Here is a 24,775-nt window from a genome sequence, read left to right as displayed (position 1 = left end):
CTCTCAGACCTTGAAAACCCCCTGATCTTCACTGACAATCACATTTTGTTTTCTGCAAGTTAGTTTTGCCAAATGACCCACATCAGAGCACAGGTAACATTTTACAGCAGGTTTTATTTTGAACATACTTTCATATACAAACCAGTGACTGAGAAAATGGCTCATTTGAAGCTGTACTCTACTTGTACAACATCTTGATTGATTTTTCTTTGTTTTTCGATCGTTTTCTCCTCTCACAGTTTACAATGAGCTGGAACTTGTAGGACATTTATCCTCCCTCGGTGTCGGATGATTAACTCACTGTGTCAAATAGTCCTACAGTACTGCACTAATTTCCTGCTAAACACTGGACTACTGTAAATATCTGAACATGATACATCACACTGTAGTCAAGCATGTCCACACAATTGGGGAAAACTACATACAGTACAAGCCATTCAGTTCAAACAAGAGCAAACTGGCCAAAATTAATTAGTTATTCCTAAAATGGACATCTAGAACCACGTTTGAATTGTAATTATATAACCAAGATGGTTTACTTTGGACACATATGTTTGTAATCTTACTTCTGAAGTGTACAATTACTTGAATCTAACAAACAGGCATTATAGTTAATGGTCTGTATCTATCAGCTTTGCCTTGAAATGCACAAAATTGATTCCCCAACCACACTTATCAAAAAGGAGCACTCAAACTCACGCTGCACAGTAAATTTTAAGACTGAATATATATTTTGTTTATTATAAGCATTTGTAATTTTACATCCCATGTTAAAATCGACAACATTGTGACAACCAGCTCCATTCCTGCGCTGTGCCCCTCCCCCCAAGCTTGTTAAAAGAAAAATTTCAAGACCTTTTTAAAGCAAAGGCACATTTGTCAATACGTGTTTTAAAAAGGAAAACAAAGGAAAACAAAGGCAGGCCAGCAAGCATTCAGTCTGGGAAGCAGAGAAGACGAAGTGAGAGGCTTCCACGACAGCTCCAGGAAGCCTTCAGTACCCCACGTTTCTGGAATAACACAACACAAAACCTGACTTGGAGGAAACGGTGCAGATCTTTGTTTGTCTCAGGGGGAAGGTCGATGGCCCGAGGGATTTAGGGTGAGCGTGAAGTCACAGGGGCAGAAGACTGGCTTGAAACCTCATTTATTCACGCTGCTCTCTTTTAACACTTGTCCTGAGCCTCCTTGCTACAGAGGTTACGTTTTCGTCTGTCTGAGGGGGGAGGGGGGGGCGCTATAACCGGTCACACCCAGGCCTGCCTGGATGGTAGATTTGGGGCTAGAGAGCAGTACTCCTCCTGACTGGCCTCCCCACCGACCCTTTCTATGGAGAGTCATTGCCCATTTGAGGCTAGTGGCTACATAGTCTGCCAGTCTGACAGGAAACCAGTGGGCTGTGTGAGGTGGGTCTGGACCCATACCTGAAGGTCCTTCCCCTGCTGTGTCTGTATTGGTCCCTGATCATGGGAGGCTGAGTCAGAGAGCTGGGCTGCAGAGAGACCTGCCACTCCGCATCATACGAACACCTTGGCGAGAGCGTCTGCGCCGGCGCTGGCAATGTAGCATTTAGACGGATGGAATGCCACATCGTGGATCGATTCCTCAAACTTCTTCCTGTGAGCCGTGAACTCCTGGATGCAGGTTTTACTATCCAGGTTCCACAGACGGATAGAGCAGTCATGACCTGCGGAGGAAGGGAGTAGTTACAAGTCGCATAAGGGAACAGCAAGTTATTGTGATATCGACAGGAAGAGCAAGAAGCAGCTGTGAGCACGAACCAATTTGTCCTAAACCTTGGAAACAAGCCGAGACTAAGAGAGTGGATTTAAAATCTGTATAGGAGATTAAACTACGGATATCTATCAATGAGCAAATCTAAGAAGAGAAAACAGTTATATCAGAAATGGGACAAGAGGCCACTGGTTAAGAGTCACTTACTGCCTGACATGAGGTAAAGGCCATTAGGATCTACAGCTAAACTGGTGACTGCATCCAGGTGAGCCACCATGGAGTGAATTAGCTTCCCGCTGTTGTTGTCAAAGAACTTGATGTGTCTGTCCTCCTGCGCCGTGATGGTGATGGGAAGTGTCGGGTGGCTGAGGACCTTGTTGATCTGACAGGGAGTGCCTGGTTAGGAACAGACCAACACGTTAGGCTTCACACAGCGGGACAGTAGACTTGGTACAGGTACAGTCCACTGGAAGGTGGTTTGCTTCCTGCAAAACTTTACTATCCTACAATAACACCCAGTGTTACTCAAAAGTGAGTTTACTGACTCTACTGCAAGTCTTCTACCTCAATGCATTTTATTAGCCTGGAAATCAAAAGAGATTTTCACTGATCAAGTGTAAATTGCTGCTTCCGGCTAGTTTTTTTTAGTTCAAGCTGCCCTTCTGCTGGCCTCTTAAATTTCATGCCATTCAAACACTAAAAGCTAATTCTGGCCTCCTCTATCACCAAAACCATTTGGTTCAACCCAGTTTAGCCACTGTTTGTGGTCTGCCGCTCAAAACCTACCTGGCTCCAAATTGGACTCCAGATTGAGGACCAGCTGGCTGGTCTCCATGTTGAAGAGGCCAATTTGCCCATTGGTGAAGGATGTGACCAGGTGGGCTGGTTCGCTGCACACCAGATCTACAGAGGAGGGAACGCCCAGTTCTGCAGAGAGAAAAACAACAGAAATTTGATGTTCCACATTCCTTAAAAACAAAAGTGAAAAAACTCGATACACAAATCAAGTCTGTACTTTTGTTCTCATTGAATACTGCAAGGGAGGGAGAGGTGGTATTGGCGTCCCACAGCCTCACGGTCCCGTCTGCAGAGCATGAGAGGAGGCGCTGGTGTGCACTGCTGTATACCAAACCCCAGACTGAGTCAGTGTGTCCATTCAGCGCTCCACGCAGCACTGATGGGTCTGTCACAGAAAAAACAAGACAACCCAAGTCAGCTGACACGGTTTGATTTGACAATCCTCAGATCTGAACAAAAAAAACACAAGACTAAAATGTCACCGTAGGAGTCGTAGGGGTCGATGTTGGGGTTGGGAGTGTTCCAGCACTGAATAGTTCCGTCAACCCCTCCGCTGAAACACTGCTCCCCTGTACTGCTCATCACCACGCTCAGTACTGCCCCCCTGTGGTTTGAACGAAGATGAAATGATCAAAACCTCTGGTCTATTAAATCAACAGTAAAAGTCCAAAAATATGTTTTTTATTCCTGTGCGGTGTATTTACCTGTGGGCCCTGAAAGTGTAGATCGGTTCCACATCTAAAGACGTACTCCTGTGGGCAAAGACAGCATTCATTAATGAAACATACAAAAAATAGGTAAGATTTGAGACAACAGGCATTAAATTATATGAAGCTATAAAAGGATGGACAATTTGCTGTTGGGCCAATGATCCATTAGTTGCAGTGTTATTGTTATTTTCACATTAAACTTTAAAATGACCACAGTATCTAAAAATAAACCCTGTGTGGGCTGCAGAGTTACGACGTGAGCGAGTCTCGTCGGGAAAAGTCTTGTCAGTTATTTGTCACGTGGGAACAGTTTCCTGTAGCTGAATCGTGTCAAAGCCAGCAATAAAACGAGCTATGATACTTATGGGACCGTAATCAAACAAAAACAACACAGTTTTTCTTTCGGATGATGCTGCTGCTGCTGCTCACTCTGCTGCTTCAGGGAGACAAGTACGCTGCTGAACCACACACACACACACACACGCACACAAAACACTGTCTGAGTGTTAAGTGTCTCTAACAAAGCAAATGAGCGAGGATTGGAACGCTAATCGAGTCGTAGAGGAATAACGTCTTTCATTGTGAGTGAAGGCATTCTTACTTTTTGGCGGGAGCCGTCTTTTGCAAGTTCCACATTTTGAGCGTGTGGTCCTCTGAAGCTGTGACCAGGACGGGCTCCGTGGGGTGGAAGACCAGAGCGCGAATCCCATCGAAATGGCTCCGCAGAGTAAATTTGGGGTTCCACGTTTTTCTCATGGCATCCTTATTATTACCGATCTGGAGAGAGGGCATCTTGTCAAAATTCAACGTCCAACTGAACAGCTTCATTGCATGTAATCAGTAGCCCTGAACTGAGCAACAGTTGATCAGCTTTGCAGAATTTTCAGTTAAAATCTGATATAAATATATTAACACCATCAAGTGTTTATTTGCACAAGTAGCAAAAAAAGGGAAAAAAATTGTGAAAATTAGATTAGATGAAAAAAACAGACATATTTGTGTTTACAAAGTCCAAATCCCCAAAAGTTATTTCTTTATTTTTGGGATCCATAACCACTTTTTCCATAAAAGCCTGCCATCACCTTGAATTTAACCCTGCTTAAAAGATTTTCATTGCCATGTGACATTGACCTTACTGTAATAAAAATGATATAAGAGAAAAAAATAAGAGATATCTTCGTGTTACACTTTTAAGCAGCTTCCTGAGACGCAGCACATAAAAATAGCTGCAAATGTTCTCAGAGTATGATGTGACTGTGGTAAATTTGGAGCAGATTAGAGGAGGAGGGTTGTTTCTCATTAGGCTCCAATGATAACATGTCAATAAAAATGTTGTTTCTGCCAGAGAAATGGTCCCTTGGCTTTTAAAATCCATTCCGCCTTTTACTACTCACATCGTATGCCAGACCATCGGCCTCATTGGCCACAGTGAGTCCAGCCAGCTCCCCCAGGCCCAGCTCGCTCTCCATGGCCTCGTCTGTGCCCATAATGAACGACTTCCCTGAGGTGGGTGGGAAGGTCAGTGCCTCCACTGGGGGAAGAACAAACAAACAAATAAATAAAAACGCGACCACTTTTGACATAGTTAACAAGGGCTGAAGGGGATTTGAGCCAAATCTGCAGGTATTTTGCTCGAGCACCTTCGTCCGTTCGATTCCCCTCGTGCTCGTTGAAGCGGACCGCGTTGGGCCGGGATTGGGGTGTGGATGGAGGCTGCATGTGGGACAAGTCCTCTCCATCTCTCAGGTTCGCCAGCATGTCCTGCAGTTTGGACCGGTTTGGCCCTATTCAACAACCAGGTCAACAGTGTTACCAAACAGACATATAGTGACAGAGAGCGCAGTGGAGGAGAGAGAAAAACAAACTCAAAATTGTGAGAACAAGCTGAAAAAGAGAACACAGAATGAATATTGAAAGAAAGCAGCACTGAAAAGGAGGAAAGTAAATTAATAAATTATAGTATGTAAAAGAAGAGAAAATGAAGGGAAGTCAGCAGCAGAGTCCCTGGCAGATGAGTCGAAGAGGTAGAAAAGGTGTTGAGGCACATTTATCTCTCCGTGCGTGTCGTGTGGAGGGAGTCATTTAAGATCTGGAGCTGGATTTTGTGAGAGCCAAGGCAGAATCATTTACTCAAACCATTCATGGATGTATATATATTGTGTTAATTGGATTAGAACCTTAATTCTGCTGCAAAGAAAAAGGCGCCAAAAATTCTAACTGATCTCCTCCACACACCCATCAAAGTGATAAAGCACCAATCCAGCACAAAGAACAAAACAAATAGATAGAAACCAGAGGAGGAAGCAAAGTTTAAAAAGAGGAAAGTGAGATTAACTGAGATGTTGATATCATAACTCAAGGAACAGCAGCGATACAGAGCTTAGGCATTAACATAAAATCTACGAGCTCAGCCACTGATTGAGTCTGAAGTGGGTTCTTATTCTGACAGCAGCAGTCAAAAAGCTTCTCATTCATATCAATATACATCTGCAGCAACGTACTTATTACTGTAGTATCAACATGGCTGACAAATGAGGATGGTGATAATTACGTTATTATTAAGACTGGAGAAGATATGGATATAGGAAACAGATGACAGTGGAGTCCAGATTGGACACAGGTAGGACACATCATCACGACTAGTGTTCACATGAATCTTTTGATATCTATCGGTGTGGACGAGATGAAGGGAATATAAATGAAAACATTTAAGCGGGACAGAAAAACATGCATCAAGCATCACAGCAGGGCAGGACAATGACGATGACGGGTTTCATCTGTGCAGTCGAAAACAGGAAACACTGAGTATGAAATGACAGACAGGAGGACAGAGGCGGAATGTGAGCAGAGAAAAACAGCAAAGATGTTTTCTTTTTGATTTTAGGGCCTTCAGGCTGAAAGTCAAGGCTCTACAGAGAGAGGAGGAAGAGGGAGGGAGGGAGGCAGCAATGGCTGACAGGACTTACTCTTCACCCCCTTTTTCCCCTTGCGCTCCTTTCTGTACTGCTCCTTGAGTTTGGTTATCAGGCCCGGGTCCACGTCCCAGGCCTCAGAAATGGGACCTTGCTCGTCTTTCTCTACACAGGGGGAACAAAACCAGACCGAGAGGCTGTTGAGCAACGGCCCTGGTCGAGGCTCGAGTGGCCGGGCAGGGTGGAGACCTCTCTCAGATGCCTACTCTCCCGGAGGTTTCTCAAGCCTCCAGGAGAGATTCAGCTTTAGGACCTGAGATGTGCATCTTCTCTTCTAGCGACCATTATTACCACCTCAGTGATATTTGACTAATTTATGATTGAAGCGGCATTCACAGCCATCTCGTTTCAATATTTTAATGAAGAAGTATTATTGGACTAAGTACTATTTGAAGTACTACTGGAAGAAGTGAGAGTGGAGGGACGTTAATATTGAGCTGGGGAATCTTTCATTTGAAAGTTTGGCTTCTGAGTCATGAAAAACGTACTTTCTATATACTGTAAAATCCTCAACATGAAATCTTTTGCGACCATCAAATTGTTGTATGCACATGACTCCATCTCTCCAACCCATGTTCAAATACAAAGACACACCTCAGCGTGACATTAAACCCATTTCTTTTCTGGCTTTAGTCAAAGAGACTCAGAGGGAATCGGGTTGATTTGACGACACACAGGAGTGGAGGAGACATTGTGGTCACAGGCTGGCTATGGGAACACAGTGGAAGAGATCACAAACTATGGGTTAAACAGAGAAACTCCAAACACCATGATTTATGACCACAGCATGATATATGAATGACGGGTACGCCATGAACAGTAACCACACAATGAAAATTCAGAGAAACAGGAAAATTAACGAATTACAGCACAAAATATTCAGCAATCTCTCCAGTGTCTCTGAAACTTAGTCTACTTGTGAAAAAACAAACTATTTGAGATTGTAGGCGCTATGACTGTATCTGCACTGAGTAGAGGGTACATTTCATTAAATTCCATTTCTGCACTTCAAACTCTGTTCTTGACCGATACCCGACTCACCCCAGTCCGTTCCGTCCCCGGTGCCTCTGGACTCCGGCGAGGTGTCCATTTCATCAGGGCTGGACAGGAAGTCAAAGCCCTTCAGTGCCTCCTCTGTGTCAGGGTCCTCTGTGGTGTCCATACTCGCTGGCGTTGACGATGATGACGATGAGGATGGTGGCTTCTTCCTCAAGATCTGGAGGAAAAAACATTGAGGGCTGTCACACATTGTGCAGGGACAAACTGTACTGAACTTTGTGTGCAATGCAAAAGGTGAGAGCAGTCTGTTTTACTCACAGTCCTGGATTCCACGTGAGTTCTGTCCTTCCCCTCGCTATCCTCGTCGTCATCTTCATCACTGAACTCAGCAGCTGCATTCTCGATGAACTTAAAGGCCTCGAGCACAGCACTCGTGTCTGCGAGCTCAGCTTTCCTGTTGAGGAACAACAATGCATGGAGTGACACATAGTTGCAATGACCAACTAATATTGCAAAGCTTATATCTATCTGTATCTGTACGGATTCCACCCATCACTCTTAAATGCAACATGTATGTAGCTAAGGTTGAACATGTGTGTGTGTTGCCTTTCACACTGTAATGTTTTTGGATGGTGAAATCTGTGGTCACAAATGGTCTTTGATCTGTTACACATGTCCAACAACAGCTGATTTAGCGCTTCAGCAACCAAAGACAGGCTGCGACAAAAGTGTCACGGCAAAAGTAGATAGGACCCGATCAGAATACCACATAATATCACAGATATCATTTGAGAGGCAGCTTGATGCTGCTGAGGAATAAACACATTTACCTCAAACTCTCACACGACTGAATATACAGTGGGGTCCAAAAAAGTCTGTGAAAACTTTCCCATTCGTTGAAATTTGTCAAAGCTTGTTTATCGTTTTGTTACAAACACACGATGGCAGCACACATGGATGACAAGACCAGAGGCCTGTACTTTGAATCAAGATTTGCGGTTATCGAGGCAACTTACAGACTGTAACAGATTATAACCACAACATTTTGCACAGTCTATATTAGGGAAGACGTAGGAGTGTGCACTCACCCTCTGGTGGCCATGCCCTTTGCGTCCGTCCCATTTACCAAAGGCTCCGTACTGCTTCGTTCGCCGGTCCTCCCACCTCCGTCCCCAGCTAGTCCTAGCAGCGCTCGGACCCGCTGGGACTTGACATCTAAGATGGTGTCTGTGTAGCCCACTTCCTGCAGGTACCTGGAACATGGCAAATGAACTCAAAACTGGTTGCATTTGGTTTAATACAAAATTTGAAGTGTGATTTGTGTGGTGTCGTGTGGCGAAGAAGTGCAGAACAAAGCAGACGCATTGTGTGGGGAATTGATTTATCCTGCAATGAACAAATCAACAATTATTGCATTACATTTATTTTCTAAATTTCAGTAGAATCAAAGATGGGGAAGAGTCAATAACTTGTTACTGTGAATTGTGTCATTTCCTCAGGCAGTGGTCTAGTTGACAGTATCAGCTCTGCTGAGGCAAGATGTGCTACTCATCAAATATTGCACCTACCATGTAGGGATGCAGAAGACGCTCTAGCACTCTACTGAGACTGACTGAAAGGGAGGGGTGTCTTAGCACATTATTGATCTGTCCCTTGCCACAGAGTTGAGAATAAATTGGCCGCCTCCTTGGCCGGCATGTTGGGGCAGATGACGTGTGAGGCTGCCTTATGCTGTCTGGGAAAAAGGCTTGAGCCCGATTTATTTACACAGACTGACTGGAGAGTAGGATGATGATTACCACACTCTCCTGAGCCTGCTGCTGAGTACAGCAGAGGAAACATAACAAAAAACAGCAGCAGGTAATGACGGCTGTTGTCCATGTGAGGGAGGTATTTCCTACAGTTTTTAGGCTATAGCGCTGCTTGAGCTCAAAAACCTGTTAGTCTGACACAAATAACAGTAATGCCATTTATACAGAGATCCCACTATATTGCTGTTATCATTATCTTGCCTATTTGTTTACACTGCAACAAACAACCTGGCACATTGCTGCCACAGTGTGTTTTTTAAAGATAGCATGCTGGAGTTCAGGAATTAGGTGCGTGACGTGTAACACAACATCGTCTTTGTCTATCCCGATGCTCGGCTCTCCCTTTTACACAGACATCGACGTGGCTCATTTACAACTTCTACTTCCGGCATGAAGGCAGAACAACAATACCCCCCCCATTCCATGCTTTGTACCTTTTATACAGAAAAGAAGAGGAGTACTGCAGACAAGGGCCCTGTCTCAACATCCTTGTATTTCTGTGTAATTCGTTTTAGTGTGGTGGTTTTGTTTTCTGGATTTGAAGGCTGCCACAGAAGGATAAAAACATGTCCGCTTACTGTCTGAGGAGCTGACGGCCTTGTTTCCAGGAAAGCTGATTGTTGAGTGACCCAGAAGTCTCATTCTCGTTGGCCTCATCTGGAGAAGAAGAGGACACAAATCAGGGCTCCACAAACAGCACAGGATCTGACATTATTTCCACTCTGTAAACACGACCAGAACATTCCTGCACTACAGCATCCTGGCAACTCCGCACATCCAGCGCTTAGTCGCTATCAGTGAGTCAACAGTGGATTAGAGTTAAATAAAGGAGGATACGGCTTCTCTTTAAATTGTGCCAGTGAAATAAACATTTTCTTTTCAACAGCTGTGTCCACAAGTACAGTCAGTATATTCACTCCAACCCAGTCACCTTTCATTGTGGTTCATGGTTGGATTTGGAGCAAAGTTACAACTTGTCAACGTGTGCAACTTTAATAACAAGCACCAAAACAATTATTTACATCCAATAGGTTAATATTGTCCGAAAAAAACGTTGTACACCATTACGAGCAGTAGAGAGAGGAAAAAGAGCAAATTTGAAACTCGGATTTTTAATGATGCATTCAGACACCTTCAAAACGGCTGGATTCTTGGTCCCATGACATCCTAGAAAGAGCAACGACGTGCATCTGTGCCTGCAGCATCTCGAACAAGAAGCACTCTTTATGTCTGTTTTGTCAGAGCCGTAGACGAAACAATGATGGGATTCAAAGCTCCCTTTGATATTCAACAACCTCAGCACCCCGCTCGCGAGTCAGCTGGGAAATTTGCACGGGGCAGCGAGATGTGTTAATAAGATTTAGATGGGGTGGGAGAAAGTGTGTGCAGGGGTTGATTTGGCAGGGCAGAGAGGCAAGGGTGCACCAAAAAGTGGGTCATGCCAATTTCAGAAGGCTGCGGAGCGGGCAGGTGCGCCACCATACGAGCAACACCTCCCACTCCTCATCTTCCACTCTTCCATCCCCTCCATCTAACACCTCTTCCCCTCACCTCCCCTCATTCATCAACACTTCAAGGGCTTGGGTGCTTTGAACAGCCCTCATGAATAGAGATGAGGAAAGAGGAGAGGAAATATTGCAGTCTGACTTAATGATGGCAGAGGACTTGAACATGAGCGGCCAATTAAACGTCAACATAACAAGAAACAGGTACAGTAGTGCGCTGATACAGGATACTGGGGTAAAACAAGGTAAAGCAATGGAAAAGGGTTCAACTAAAAAGTTGAGTCGATAAAGTATTTTAAGTTTTCTTTAAGTGGACTATGATCTTTTGTTCCCCACTTCCCTTTAGTGGTATTTATCCCTGCAAAAAAGATTTGGTTTTATTCTTAAGATTTTGATGATGCAATCTAACCACAATGTCGGTTGGTTTCTGTCCTAGAGCTGTTCAATCACATCAAAAGATCTTCACTGGCAGGTGGAGTTGTCATTGAAGATCGCAGATGTTCAATTTGAGATATTTCTAAGGTCTGAAGGAACTCTATATCCACGTTGGCTTGAAAGGACTTTGTGGTGATGCTAAGTTTTTTTGACAGGGAGCTTACAGAGTGGGATTTCCTTTGTAGTGCTCACACAGCCATAAAACTACACACCCAATTGTCTACAGAACCAACCCGCAGTATGAAAACTAAAGCCCAATGATGTCCATAAAATGGGAAAACCCCAAAGATATTACTACCACAAATGGATTAAGAAAAGCAGCTTATTCTCACAAAGGAGAGGCTGCAACTTTCATTTGGTTTGGCATTGTAGGTGGAAATGTTTTACAGAATTCTTTTTTCTGTTGATTGACTAATTGTTTCAGCTCAAACTACGCTAAAATGTTAAATAATTTTTTTTCCAGAAACAATGTCCCTGTTACATTGGACCAGCAGCTTTCTTTGGAACTATTTTTTTTACAAAAGAAATAGTCCCTTTAAAACGCTCTGTGGATTATAGAGAATAAAACACAAACAGTTCAGTGGAATTTTCTTAAATTCAATTCACTTCCACTGTATTTGGGTAGAGACGGGAATATCCAAGGCAAATATACTAAAAGCTGGACAAATAAAACCCCCACTAAACGCATGGCTCCATGGACAGACACCACTACAGACGAGAGAAAAAATGTTTTTGCAAATTTGACTGAACCATTCCTTTATTGTTGCTGTCAGACACCAAAGTGAAAGCATGATTGTGCCATACTAGTCTTTCTCACATTTACTGTCAGGAATACACACTATCTATATTAAATACATATACTATTTATACTATACTTCAAAGTATTTGTTGTTCATTAACCAGTAAATACGCTTAATATTTGTACAGTACAGCCCTAACAACAATGGTTCCGTCTTAGTATTCATGAAAGGACGCAGTGAAGAAATCCATCGAACCATACAAGATTCAACATGAATGCAGCCTTCACATGTGCAACAGTCCTGTCTCTTGAGGTATGTGAACTCAACAGTGATTTGGTATGAAGAGGTGGAGACTTACCAGAGTCGTAGCTCGGAGGCTTCATGTCACCTTGATTTAACTCTGTCCCATATTTTAACTTGTGGTACTTTGCTCTTGAAAGAAAGAAAAACAAAAGACAGAGTCAGACAAATAAGCAAACAGGGCCGATGGAAAAGGTTTGACAGATTCACTTGTATGTAGAGTTGTAGAGTCCCATAGTTGGAATTAATATTGCCACACTAAAAAGTAATATTTTTAATTAGCTGTATTGTCATTATCATAGAAAACAGAGCATGAATCGTTCTGATTTCTAGTTGATACATTCATTCATTCACATTCATTCAAAAAGGAAATTCACATGCATTAAGTCCAAACAACATATAGGAAATATTAATGTGTGAATTTGCTCTGTTTCAGCCTTTGCAATACCCCTCACTCCCACCCCAATGAAACAGAGGAAGCAACCCCCATCAAAATCCAATTTGTTTTAAATAAGGTACATCCTACATTCAGAAAGCCATTTCTGATATTGCTTTCAGATACCCTTGGAGACATGACCTGTTGCTTAGCAACTGGGGAAAGTGGTAGTTATCCTGGGTTAGGTGTTTCTCCCGAGGCAGCGTCTGTGGTGATCTCAGTGGAGAAAAGTACTTAAATATACACTAGAAACATCCAAATGATGATTCCATGCTTAACAGACCTAATGACGATGTCCCTCTCAGAGAACAGGAACAGATAGAGGAGTTTAACTGACCTCTGAGCTGACCGGAGGGACGACAGAGCACTAACCTACTGTGACACCTGTCTAACTCAGTCGTGTTAAAGCTCCAATTAGCCAAGACAATCTCCTAGCTCAAATTAAGATATCTGCATTTTCATTTCTTAGTAATCACAGTTTTCATTTTCTATTCTTACCCTTTACTTAACTAAGGGAGGACTTTGCCGATTGCCTGTGTGAAATCCAGCCATGCTTCTCTCTGCATTCATAGAATTCCACACATTCCCAGCTTGCAATTGACTAATACAACTGGATTCTTACACTGTTGGCCACAGAGCAGTTAAGTGCATCCTCTGTGGTTGTTATTCAGGGAGGAGACAGTGACTGGATTCCCTGGCGACGCATTAAAATCCGACCAGCAAGAGAGTGTTTAAAATGTGATTAACGTCAAATTATTTTGACTAACGTCAGAAGGATAATTCTGGTTTATCACAACTGAACTCTGACTGTCAGAAACACAAGCTGCCAGATGAGCAGCACACAGACAAACTGCTTCATTTAGAGGTAAAACTGGGAAGGCACCTGAAATGTCGCTAATAATCCCTCTTTTCACATGTAAACTGTGTACACAAAACATATTAAGACCCTAGTTGCCATAACTTGGAATTAGCCTTTAATAATTCATCCTGAGCTTTGCTGGTAGAAACACTTAAAAAAAAACTTCACTTGTATCTAAAATAAAAGAGGACTATTGGTGCTGTTTTGCAGAGGACTTCTGTGTCTGTTTGAAGGATAAACTTGAAAGCTTATAGTAAACATAACAGAGACATGTTGAAATAACCAAGATATTTCTGTTCTTGGGTGCAGCGACGCATCAAGGACTAAGGCAAGCGCAAAGCGTATCACCGCCACAACAACAGGGACCTGTTGTGTGCAGCGACGGGCCAGGGAACATCAAGAATGAGAGCAATGTAAATCTCCTGTTTTGCCGGAGAAAGCAAGCTGTGACCTCATCTTGGGTGGCGAGAGGATTCCTCTCTCCCTCTTTCCCATCCCGTCCTTCCACCTGGGACAGCGTACAGTCACCACCAATCCAACAGCAAACAAATGCTTCCTGCCAACACGTGCGCTCGTCCAGAGACATCACACCAGCTGGACTTGAGGGAGTCTCTCTGGCACTTTCAATCCATTACTGCCTCTGCTGACACCAGCTGAGACATCGGTCTGCTACGCACAGAATATGAACAAGAGGTTTCTGGGAATTCTTCACTAGCAACCCCCCTTAAATAGAATAAAAAGAAAATTTTGTAGTAGAGATGTGCAGAGAGCTGCACTCAGGAGAGTGCTATAGCTCAGTGCAGGTGCAGCAGGTGTTGATTTGTTGACCAGTCAGAATCTCAATTTGCCACATTCTCCTTCTCTGTACTTTTAGAGGCAGAATTTCTTTTTAGGAGCATGCAAAACATGGAATCGCGGCTGTTGTTGCAGACTCGCTGAGGTATTTCAGTGTGCTGCGGGTGGGCTGAAGCAGCTATAGGCGGTTAAGGCACTCACCTCTCTTGCTTCAGCGCATACTCCAGCATTTTGATCCTCCTCACAAGGTCCTTCTTCAAGTTCTCCTGGCCTTTCCTCTCCCCCTGCAGGAAGGCAATCTGGGCCTGAAGACACAAAAATAGGATTGTCAGGTAATATTTAAAGGTAGTAAAAGACAGTAGATGTTTTTATAAATAGAGTCATGTTTCCGTTGTCCTGGCATCTTAGATTTGGACAATTTACATCTAAGAACAACTACTTCTGTTAGGACTGAAATAGGATGATGTCAAATCAAAATGCATTGCATGATGGGTAAAATGCCAATCTGTACAATTCTATTTTAATCTAACCTATACGCTCTCCCACACATCAACCAACCCCCCCTCCCTCTTCTAAAATGCCTTCCCTGTGCAAACCACTGTCTCTCTTCAGTAACAGGCAGCAGCTGTTGACGCACTCAGTCTGAGTCAGCATTACACACACGCATGCACACATGATCACTTACAGTATATTGGTAGAGGCTAGGTCAAAGTATCATATACTGTACAATTAATATGTTATTGCTGCCTTTTGGCTATGTAAAGCAAAATAGCTACTAATCTCTCTAAATTTTAGTTACATTTGGTTGAAGCCAAAGAAAATCACATTACTGTTAATTATTAATTAGCTTTTATGTTTTGCAATAATAATGACATTTCCATCCAGTTGTTGAAAAAGATGATGAATATTAAAGGTGGATCTTGTGTATGTGCCACTCTGTTGTTAAAGAGAAGATGAAAGAATAACTGGATATTTTTGGATTATCACAAATGGAAAAGAAAATCTGAAACAGTGGACCGCAGAAGAGTGGTGGCACGGCGGTGGCTCTGTTTCAAACAAGGACAAAGAAAAGCACCGCGAGCACCAAACCGCTCCTGTATAACTTCAAAAAAGAAAATTTTCTCTTGGGAATCACTCAAACTCTAAAAGCACGAGTGAACATCTTAAAAGGGAATGAATATGGACTTGATTCCCCGCCTTTCCCTCTACATGCAAAGGATGGTGCGAGTTTGAGTGGGCTGGATCACAGCTTCACACGGAGAACAAGTAGCGTTGCTGCTGCCTGCAACAATGAGTCACGACAGTACTTCAATCTGCCTCGAATAAATAAGAGCGTTTCTTAACCTTCCTCAGTTCTCCGCAGAGGAACTCATAACAACCTGCCTGCTATAGCTCAGGGCCCTTCGGATTGAGGATACTGGTCCAGCACCAAGTTTAATTGGCACCAGTCACATGCCAGCAGCCTGCGTAGATGCCAACAACTGATGCTCTAGAAAGATGGGTCAGCGCAGCACATTCATCACTCCACCTATTACATCTACAGTTCCTTATTGCTCCTGCTTCGTGTGCACCTAGCCCCAGCTGGATCTATACTAATGCATTCAGGGTTGACAATAACATTAACAAACGTTTACTATGCATCTGACTTTCCACATCCTCCAGCCAGTATCACAGAGTGTTAACACAAAAAGCCAAAAACAGGTTACATTTCACTAAAAGGCCTCTGGTGCATTTAAAGGCTCAGTTACAGTAATGATGTGTCGTGGTAGACGGATTGATCAGAAGGCATCTGAATATGAGGGGGAAGAAGTTGTGTAGATGAAAACTAATGAGCACCTGCGTACATTCCGGCATCACATTGTGCTGTCTTTGGAGGACTGGAGAGGAGGCACATGGAGGCGCACAAATTAGGTCAAATATTGCCCATGAAAAATGATGACTGTTTGGATTGGGCCAGACAGTGTGGCTCCCCAAATAACTAACTTAAAATTGGCCTCAAGGCACTGCACCACTTCACATGCAACTGGGCATCATACCTGCAGCATACCTGCCCAGTTAGAGCTATTTTCTAATTAAATGTCTCTTTAACTGCTTCAGACATGCACTGAAGTCCGGACACTTTTCCGAAACTTCTCCAGAGGGGCTGTATGTGAGAATGCAATTGTCCGCAAATTTTTCTACGGAACTTTTCTTGCCAGCACCTAAGTAAAGGTTCCGGAGAATGTCTGTGAGCCCATGTGAGAATACAGAAGGAGAATCCCTGAAGTGGGTGTGTTGATGAACGCTGATTTCGGCAGTGGATTTATCTTCATGTCAGTCCTGCCTCCTGCATGCTTTACACACTCACTATGTCAAAAACAGAGGCGGCACATTGGCTCATTTTTCACCGTGGATAAAAACTGTACATCTGTGTCGACTGAGATAGTGAGCGACCATTCACCTCCTTATCCACGTGAAGCACTGGCCCCTGGCGTCCTGCGGTGCCAGAGATAGAGAAGAGTGCGGCTCTGTGAATCTCTGGCTCCACATCTCTCCTCCATCAAACATTAACCTTGGGAGGATTGCAACGAGTCAACTTGGGCCATAAAGAGACACAGGAAGCATTTAATTCCCGGCCTCACACTGACTGCATTATTGGGCTGCTGGATAAGGGCTCCTCAGTCCGTCTGAGTAAGACATGTAGAATGGGGCATCCATCTACGAGCCTAGGACCTTTCAGAGACAGGAAAAGGAGGTAGTGGAGACGGGCTAGGGAGGAAAATAAACTCCAGCCGCTGGGTAAACTCTGGGAAGATGAAGTAAGAGCGTCTGTCCCTGTACCTTGTGCTTTGACATCCTCAATCCTGGTTCAGGAGTTGATTTTAAAATCTTATTTCAATTAGTAAAACAAGAAAAAATGGACTGACGGCAGCTTCCAATCCTTCTTAACCATAATCTGAAACAAATTTAGAGACAGAAACACATGAAAACTGCACAAACAAAGATATACAGTATAGTTCAGCTCTTTTCAATGGTGTTAATTATAAAAGATATATATGAAGTTTATGTCTCTTTTCTGCACCATTTTGGTTGATATCAGGTAAATTAGTTTGATTTGATTTGCTCAGTAGAGATGACAGCAACAATGTTAACATGCAGACTATTTAACTACACACTGTTGGCAGTAGATTACTACACAACAGGAACAAGAACAGTTCTTCAGTCTTGTCAACTCAAATTTTCAGTCAGTGACTTGACTACAAACAACGTCGCTGCTATTTATACACAGAGAAGACTTTAAAGTCTGAGACTTGAGTGAATTCCGCAAGTTTTCTTCTGCCTTGTCTCAAAAACGTCTCCAGCACAATGAGGCCATTTCATCAAGACAGAGTGAACACTGTGAAAAATCCAGCACATCTCAGCGGGAAGAGTGAGCTCACTCCATCTGAAAAAGAAGTTCTGCGGATACTCCGACAACTCCGGGGCTCGCACACAAACAAAATGGTCACGCGCAGGCTGGCCCTATACGACCGTGGTCGGAGCTGAAGGAGGGGGACGAGCTGGTGTAAATCCCCCATCTACAATGCAAACAACCCTTCTTAGCTCACACCAAGGTTTACACTCACAGTTACAGCAAACCAATGAGCACCACGATGGCCGGCTTGATAACTAGTGAAGTACATTCCATGCATGCCATTACACTAGAAGCTACAGGAGGAAAAAAAAGCAGCAAAACAACAGTAGTAAGGCTAAGGTGCTGGGGACTGTTGTTACAACAGCAGTATTTTCAACTTGTTCAAAGAAAACATCACCACAGATCAACATAACCTCTTTATGCTGAAAGAGCTCACTTTAGGTTTTATGAGTAATATTATTTACCAGAACACCATTATTTGACAGCCACTGCCAATGATAAAAATGTTGTTTCCTCCTGTTGTTTTATTTGATTTGTTTAAGTTAATATATGTCTGTTAACTGGTATTTATTCACCCGTTATGAGACTTGCTGGCAGTAATGACAGCCCTTGTAGTTCTGATGGTGTTGACTGAATGTCCACACAAAAAAACTTAAATAACAGCCAACAACGTGATGCACTGTCACAACATTGCCAGTTTGATTGAAAATCCCGTATTCATACGAAAATACGATTTTTGGCAACCCAGAAAGTACTGGACAAATCAAATTTAATTATTGCATTGATAAAAAAATTTGCAAGATTCAATACTGCCCTCAATACGTCAAAGTCAAGTTTGACACCCAGCTGCCTCTTTACATTATGAGACCAAATTAAGTGTTTACACTGAGACAATAAATATTTCAAAAACCACATTCTGTCTTTGAAAGCATCTGTAAAAAGTTTCCACGCTGATTGTATGTAAACATATTACACAATTATATGACTGACTGTCGGGTGTGGGTATCAAACAACAAACTACTGCATAGTTTAACCCATTGTTTGCATCCTGCTCCTCCTGTGCCACAGAAGCAATGAGTTACGCGTCTGGAGCTCTCTTCTTCAAATGCAGACTCTGCAGATCGATCCACGCAGCTCAGGGTGAGACAGTGAGCTGCTCAAACTGTGATTTAGTAAAGATTTCTGCTCAGTTATCTGGACTGAGCCAAGCCGGGCCTCTCACCTCTTGTACTATACCCATAAAGCAAAATAAACCCTTACAGTCAAAAATACATCTTATCTCGTTCCCTAAACTTTCACAAAGACACAGGTTTGTTATTGTCATCTCATCACGAGTTTTACACTCGAGCTTCATTTTACACTCTGTCGTGACACCGCTCACAGCAAGCTCACACCGCAGTGCTACCTCGGAGGGGGTGCAAACAATTCAATTCTATTTTATTTGTACAGGGCCACACCACGCCATGCATTATCTCAAGGCAATTAACACAGAAGGGGTGAGACCTTAGAAAATTATAAAGATAAACCTCCCACAATGAGGAGAAGAAAAAAAAACTCCCTTTAAACAACAGATCCAGAGTCAGGGTGGGAGGCCTGGAGAGAAAGTGGGGAAGTCTTATTAACAGATCAGCACTGATAGTAGTTGTTTTAAAAGACACCATGTAAGGCTTCTTGAGGACACGGGTGCTGCATCCCATGCTGCTGCATTAATATTACATAAGGCTCATGGCACACGTGCATACACTCACACATGCAGGCAGGGAGCTACATTTGACATCAGCATCTTCTCTGACATATGGGTTGTGTAACCGTAAGGTGTGGTCCTGGCAGAACCGTGTTGAAAGCTTTACAGACTCAAGAGTAAACTTGCACCGTAGAGTCTGATGTTGTAAAATGTGGCAAGTTTGTCTCCATTTGCTGAAAAATGGGATCGTCCTCCCGGGAACTAGCCACAGTCAGCAACAATGTGCATTTGTGTAGATTATTATGAGGCTTAATTTATGTTGATGAGGTCAAGAACCTCAGACAGAGCTGGTAAATTCTCCATTTTTTCCCATTCGCCTGCTGTGTTTTGCTGGATTATTCTAACTGGCATGGTGTCCATGCAAGACAACAGAGTAGCATCCTGTTGTAAGTCATCCATTGTGGAACAAAAAACTTTATCTTGGTTAATTCCTCAGATGCCTCACAAATATTTTCTGAGTGTTAGATGAGTTCACCTTTCCTGTTCTTTTTATGCCCTGAAAGAGAAAACATCACGGTCTCATCAAAGTTGTCCATCTTTAAACTCGACTTTGAGCCAAAGTGATGCTGAAATTACTTTTTCAGACAGCACATCTCAGGTTGAATACAGTCGCAGCTATGTTGCTTCACCTTAGCTCAATCCTGCACGCTGATTCGCTGAAGGAATTTATGGTTTTGTGTTCAAGGACAGCACTACTGTTTAACATCTTCTGCTGTAAAAACCTAAGCTTTGTTGCAATGCCACAACAATCTGGGTGAGCAACAGAGGGACATTGAGCGCTGCACATGGTTGTACAATGAATCAATGGTGCAAAACACAGACTTTTTATGTTGTGTAAAAATATTTACATCATTATGAAACTTTTGCAGGACAAATATATATAGTATATGTATAATCTATAGAACTATAGTCTTTTGTGGTGTACTTTGCACACTATTACACGAAATAAGATGTGAACAGTATTAGTTTTAATGTGATCTGGTATTTTCTTAACATTGGTGGTGCATTAAATGTCTTTGTCAGTATCAGAGGGCGATGATACTGAGTAACCAGCATTTATATTTTTGGTGAGAAAGAGTGTGCTCTGCTTTTTTCATATTTTCCCACTCGGAGGCTCACACTGAGAGGGCAAAAATAACTGCAGCTTGGGGGTTGATGTGGTATGGACTGAGGAATGACGGTGACTCCCATTTCTGAATTCTGAATGCCATGGTATGTGTATGTTTGTGCATGGTTCAGTCCCTCTTATTGCTGGACCATTGAACTAAATATGCCTCAGGCTTTGCCATTAAGTGAAAGCAAACATGAGTCACAGCTGATTCTAGGCTGCTCCACGGTTAGACAAGAGAGAAATAATCGACATAAATGAGCTACATAATCTGGTTCCTGTGAAAAGCTTTAGAAATACAGAGGATTCTTCTATCCAGTGAAGATAAGAGGGTCTATATTTCAGTCTGCTCCCACATGAAGCCACCTTACACCCCGAGTCACCTTCAACCTTCTCCTGGTGTCAAATTATGGCTGCTGACAGATACTTCTGGCAAGGAGATACTCTATGGGGCAGGGATTTCCCCATAACTGGAGGGCCGTTGAGGCACACTGGAGCAGTGCCTGGCCTGTACAGGGCGTAACTCGACTCAACCTCAGTCATGAGGCCCAGAAAAGAAATGTGTGAATCCATATTGCAGGGTAAGATCAATTGATCATTAATACGAATATTGTTTCTGATAGATGTACATTGCAATCAGGAAAAAGCATGCAAACTGTAAAACAATTAAATATAATTTCAATGCAGTGTACTGTCTTCCACTGTTATGTATTACACCATAGATCTCTGCAGACAAGTAAAGCCAAAACACAAACTTTTCATTAATCACAAATAGCTTGAAATCATATGAACGACAACAAAACCATAATGCAGTTGCAATGCTACGTGACTATACTGAATTTTCACCTTGTCCAGTTACAGTGCTTTAAAGTCAATGGCAACATGCTGTGTATACAGCCGCGCTTATTAAAAATAAATATACTTGCCTGGTGTGTGCCGCTAATTGAGGTTGAAACCTAACCCATTATCTACTTTCAGTGCCAAATGCCAATATGAAGTTAGTCTGAGTCTAATAGTCAAATAATTGTTCACGTGTCCAGAGGGAAACTAATTAACAACCATTTTGATAATCAGTTAATTAAAAATGGAAAAGGTTAGTTGCGTAATTGTACAGCAGAGACAGACATTAAATCAAATAACCATACACTAAAAATGACATTCTCTGCTTTCAGCTTCTGAAATGTGATTATTTGCCGATTTTTGCATGAGAAAAAAATGCAAGAAATTAACATGTTCTAGCTTCAGTTGAACTTTTAATCGAAAATCTTTGGACTGCTGGTCTGACAACACTGACAACAACGATACAACATGAAGATGTCTTTTTCACTATTTTGTTTGGACAATATACAAGAACAGTGAACGAAGTGATTAACTGATTATGAAATAATCATTAGTTTCAGTCCTAGTTCTTTTCAACAAGACCAGAGCTGTAACCTATCACTCACTAAGCAAATCGGTTCGACTGGGTCAATCAATTGATTTTCAATGAGCACTCAGCTGGAGTCTAACCATGAACGACAGCAACCTATATACATTACAGGACAAGCCGGTGTACTGTACTGCTCCAGTGTGAGAGGAGTGGCTCCGAGAATGAGCTAATAGCCTGACTAGACGACATTCCTACAAGCCCTGGGGTTCGCCTTCCTCCCAAACAGGGACACAAGACACAGCTTCAACTGTTTTCCATTCAATGTCTCTACAACCAACCAGAAAAAAACATCCTGGGAGGAAACCGAGTATTCTCTTGGTTGTGAAATCACTGCGTGTACATTCATAAAGGCTTTTTTATTTGTAACTACATTTTGTCTTCAGAAAAACATGCAAGAGGATTATTCTGTGATTAAAACACGCATGTGAACATGATGATAAACACTAATAATTAAAAACACTTCTAATGCCATTACAGCTTTTAATTATTCATACATCTCTGCTTATGTTCATTTCTGTGACTTTCTTTCTCACAGCAGTCACTAAACATTAATCCACAAATAACCTTATAAGTAAGTGATAAATATATATATATATATGCTTTCAAGTTGCAATAAGCAATATTATGTCCAACATCCAAAAGGAAACTAAGAGGTTAGATCCCATGAGCATTTACAAAGTGTTTCATTACTCGATTCATCATTATTACTCTGGTACGCTGCAGCATTGGCACAGAAGGATGCTCTCTCTCTTCAGGAAGGTCATGTGCTGCAGTGATTTAGAATACAATGAGTAAGCCAGAACTTTTTTTTATTTAAAGTCTTCTGGAGGAGGTCAAATGATGTTCAAATCATCAACCAGCCACACGTTTAGGGTTAGATGCAATGAAAAAAACTGAAGACTCAAATTGAGCACACACCATTTTGCTTGCCGCCACAAACCAACCAACCAACCAACAAGCCATTTAGTAACCTCACTGCAGTTGCTGATGCTCCGTTGGTAAGCTTCATAGCAGCAGACAGGAAGCTTAATACACAGGCCAGACTGAGAGCGCTGCATGGGGCGGATGAGTCAAATCCCTACTACACTGAACAAGGAATATATCCACAAACGACGCAGTGTCTCCCTCTCGGCCCTTTGTTAGCTGAGAGGAGTATGTCGGTGGAGCTGCCTGCTCCAAGGAGCCCCAAGAGTCAGTGTCGCTCTTGTATGTCATCAAACAACCGTGGCCCCACAACTGGGTCAAAATGGAACATGGGGAAAAAAAAAAAAAGATCTTCCAAACACTGGGCACGGAGACTGACGTTAAGCTCCAATGACGCCCGCTCAAATTCTGGTCACAAGAATGGTTTGGTGTCCAAGGTCATTTTCCCAACTGTAGACACTTATTGTATGAAGAGATCATGTAGGCTTTGGATAATAATAATAATAATGATAATAATAATAATAAATCTAATTGATATAGAGCTTTTCCAAATGCTCAAAAACGCTTAATGGATAACAGTTTCTTTCTCAACTTAAGGCAACACATGTAAAACTTATGGAAATCTGAGGCTTTTTCAACTTTTAAAAGCTAAGCCATTAAGAGCTAACCGGGATTACAATATAAATGTATGTAAGTATTAAATATTCACAAGTGTGATAAAGATGACCAGTACAGGACTGTGCACTCACACAGAGCAGCCAAACGTGGAAACCAATGTTGAACTTGATGAGGAGACAAAGTCACAATTCTAGTAGCACCGGGAACCACAACAAAACAAGGACTTCAAAGTGCCCTTTGGTATTTGTAGGACCTGAACTTGTAGTTTCAGCAAATTAAGCAATCAAGCCTCGGATTTCCCTTTAAGATAATTGCAGTTCACCGCTGGGAGACCACCCTTCTCTCATATGTCTGTAAACAGCTGAGCATTGGACTTGAGTGTTGGCGATCAGGTGAGAGTGGACCAATTCATAGGACCAACTTAAAGCACCACGACCGTTTCCCAGGGGCAGAGGCGACAGCATTTCTGATTGTGTCTTCAGCAGGGGCGGTGACACAGCAGCGAGCTCACGATACGATTCATAAACAACAACAAAAAAAGGGAAGACTCCACTGTCTCTCCTGCGGTGTGCGTGGTCTGTCAGCACTGGCGACCTGTCCCCCGCGTCCTTTCCTGGCTTTAGGGAGCGGGAGTGCACTGCACACACAAATAAATCAAGGCGCGGTGCTGCACGTAGAGCTGCACGTAGAGCTGCAAGTAGGCAGGTAACGTTAGCCGTTTTGTTTCTTCACGACCGCCTTCGCACCACACGTAAACTACTTTGCCAGTAATCGTCGCCATTTGTCGGTGGTTTCATCCCACGTGTTTGTACGCGAACACACGCCAAAAGTCTTCCCTTCCGACTCCTCGAGGCAGACAGCAAGTGTGGTGATCGCGGTCACAGTAGAACGGTCTCAAACAGTCGTCGTGCCGTCGGGTCGGGGGGGGCGCTGCAGCTGCGCTTAGCTCGTAAGCTAAAGCTAACAAGCTAGCCCGGTAGCCCGAACAATCGAAAACAGAAGCTGAACGCGGGGTTACGAGAAGGGGCCTGGCAGCGCCGCTGACATGTGGCCTGCTGTAAAACAAAAATATATTATTGTGGTGGTTTTCACCTGTAATTCGGCCCGCTCCACCTCCCATTGTGCTCTCTCCACTTCGAAACGGGCCCATTCGTGCTGCAGGAAGTGCAAGATCCCCGGGATACTGTACTGCGCCCTGGCCGCCTCCCCAGCGTCGCCATCGGGCAGCGGTCCTTTCGCACCGCCGGCTAGAACAGAGTTGTTGTTGTTGTTGAAGAACACACCGGGCCCTGCCTGTTCGTCCATGGCCGGGCTCGGTTGAAGGGTCTATCCGCTGACTCGCTGAGTCGGGTCGCAAGATACCAACGGAAGGGCAAAAACCACTCGACGGCGCTCCGTCTCCTCGGCTCGGGGGAATGAACTCACTTTCTGACAGCTAGCTGTCATCGAGTGACGTCAGTAACT

At 43.1% G+C, this 24,775-nt stretch overlaps 1 protein-coding gene across 2 annotated transcripts; it reads right to left on the bottom strand.

Annotated features, from left to right (window-relative positions):
- Positions 1–94: 94 nt before the first annotated feature.
- On the bottom strand, positions 95–24,758 carry LOC118283297 (striatin). Of its 2 annotated transcripts, XM_035605129.2 has the most exons (17): positions 24,404–24,757; positions 14,296–14,399; positions 12,063–12,136; positions 9,603–9,681; positions 8,302–8,466; positions 7,532–7,667; positions 7,256–7,430; positions 6,209–6,319; positions 4,883–5,026; positions 4,637–4,773; positions 3,844–4,019; positions 3,237–3,284; positions 3,015–3,136; positions 2,750–2,917; positions 2,521–2,661; positions 1,942–2,130; positions 95–1,687 (listed from the first exon to the last, which is right to left on the bottom strand). In XM_035605129.2, the coding sequence occupies exons 1-17, from the start codon at positions 24,614–24,616 to the stop codon at positions 1,518–1,520; spliced, it is 2,352 nt and encodes a 783-aa protein (XP_035461022.2). In that variant the 5' UTR covers positions 24,617–24,757; the 3' UTR covers positions 95–1,517. The 2 variants fall into 2 exon arrangements, with proteins under 2 accessions (XP_035461022.2, XP_035461023.2); XM_035605130.2 differs by lacking the exon at positions 6,209–6,319 and having other exon boundaries at positions 24,404–24,758.
- Positions 24,759–24,775: the final 17 nt, after the last annotated feature.

This window comes from Scophthalmus maximus, chromosome 10 (genome assembly GCF_022379125.1).
Source record: "Scophthalmus maximus strain ysfricsl-2021 chromosome 10, ASM2237912v1, whole genome shotgun sequence".
Lineage (NCBI taxonomy): Eukaryota > Metazoa > Chordata > Actinopteri > Pleuronectiformes > Scophthalmidae > Scophthalmus > Scophthalmus maximus.
The sequence above is the reverse complement of the archived record's forward strand: the minus strand, read 5'-3'. Positions and strand labels throughout refer to the sequence as shown.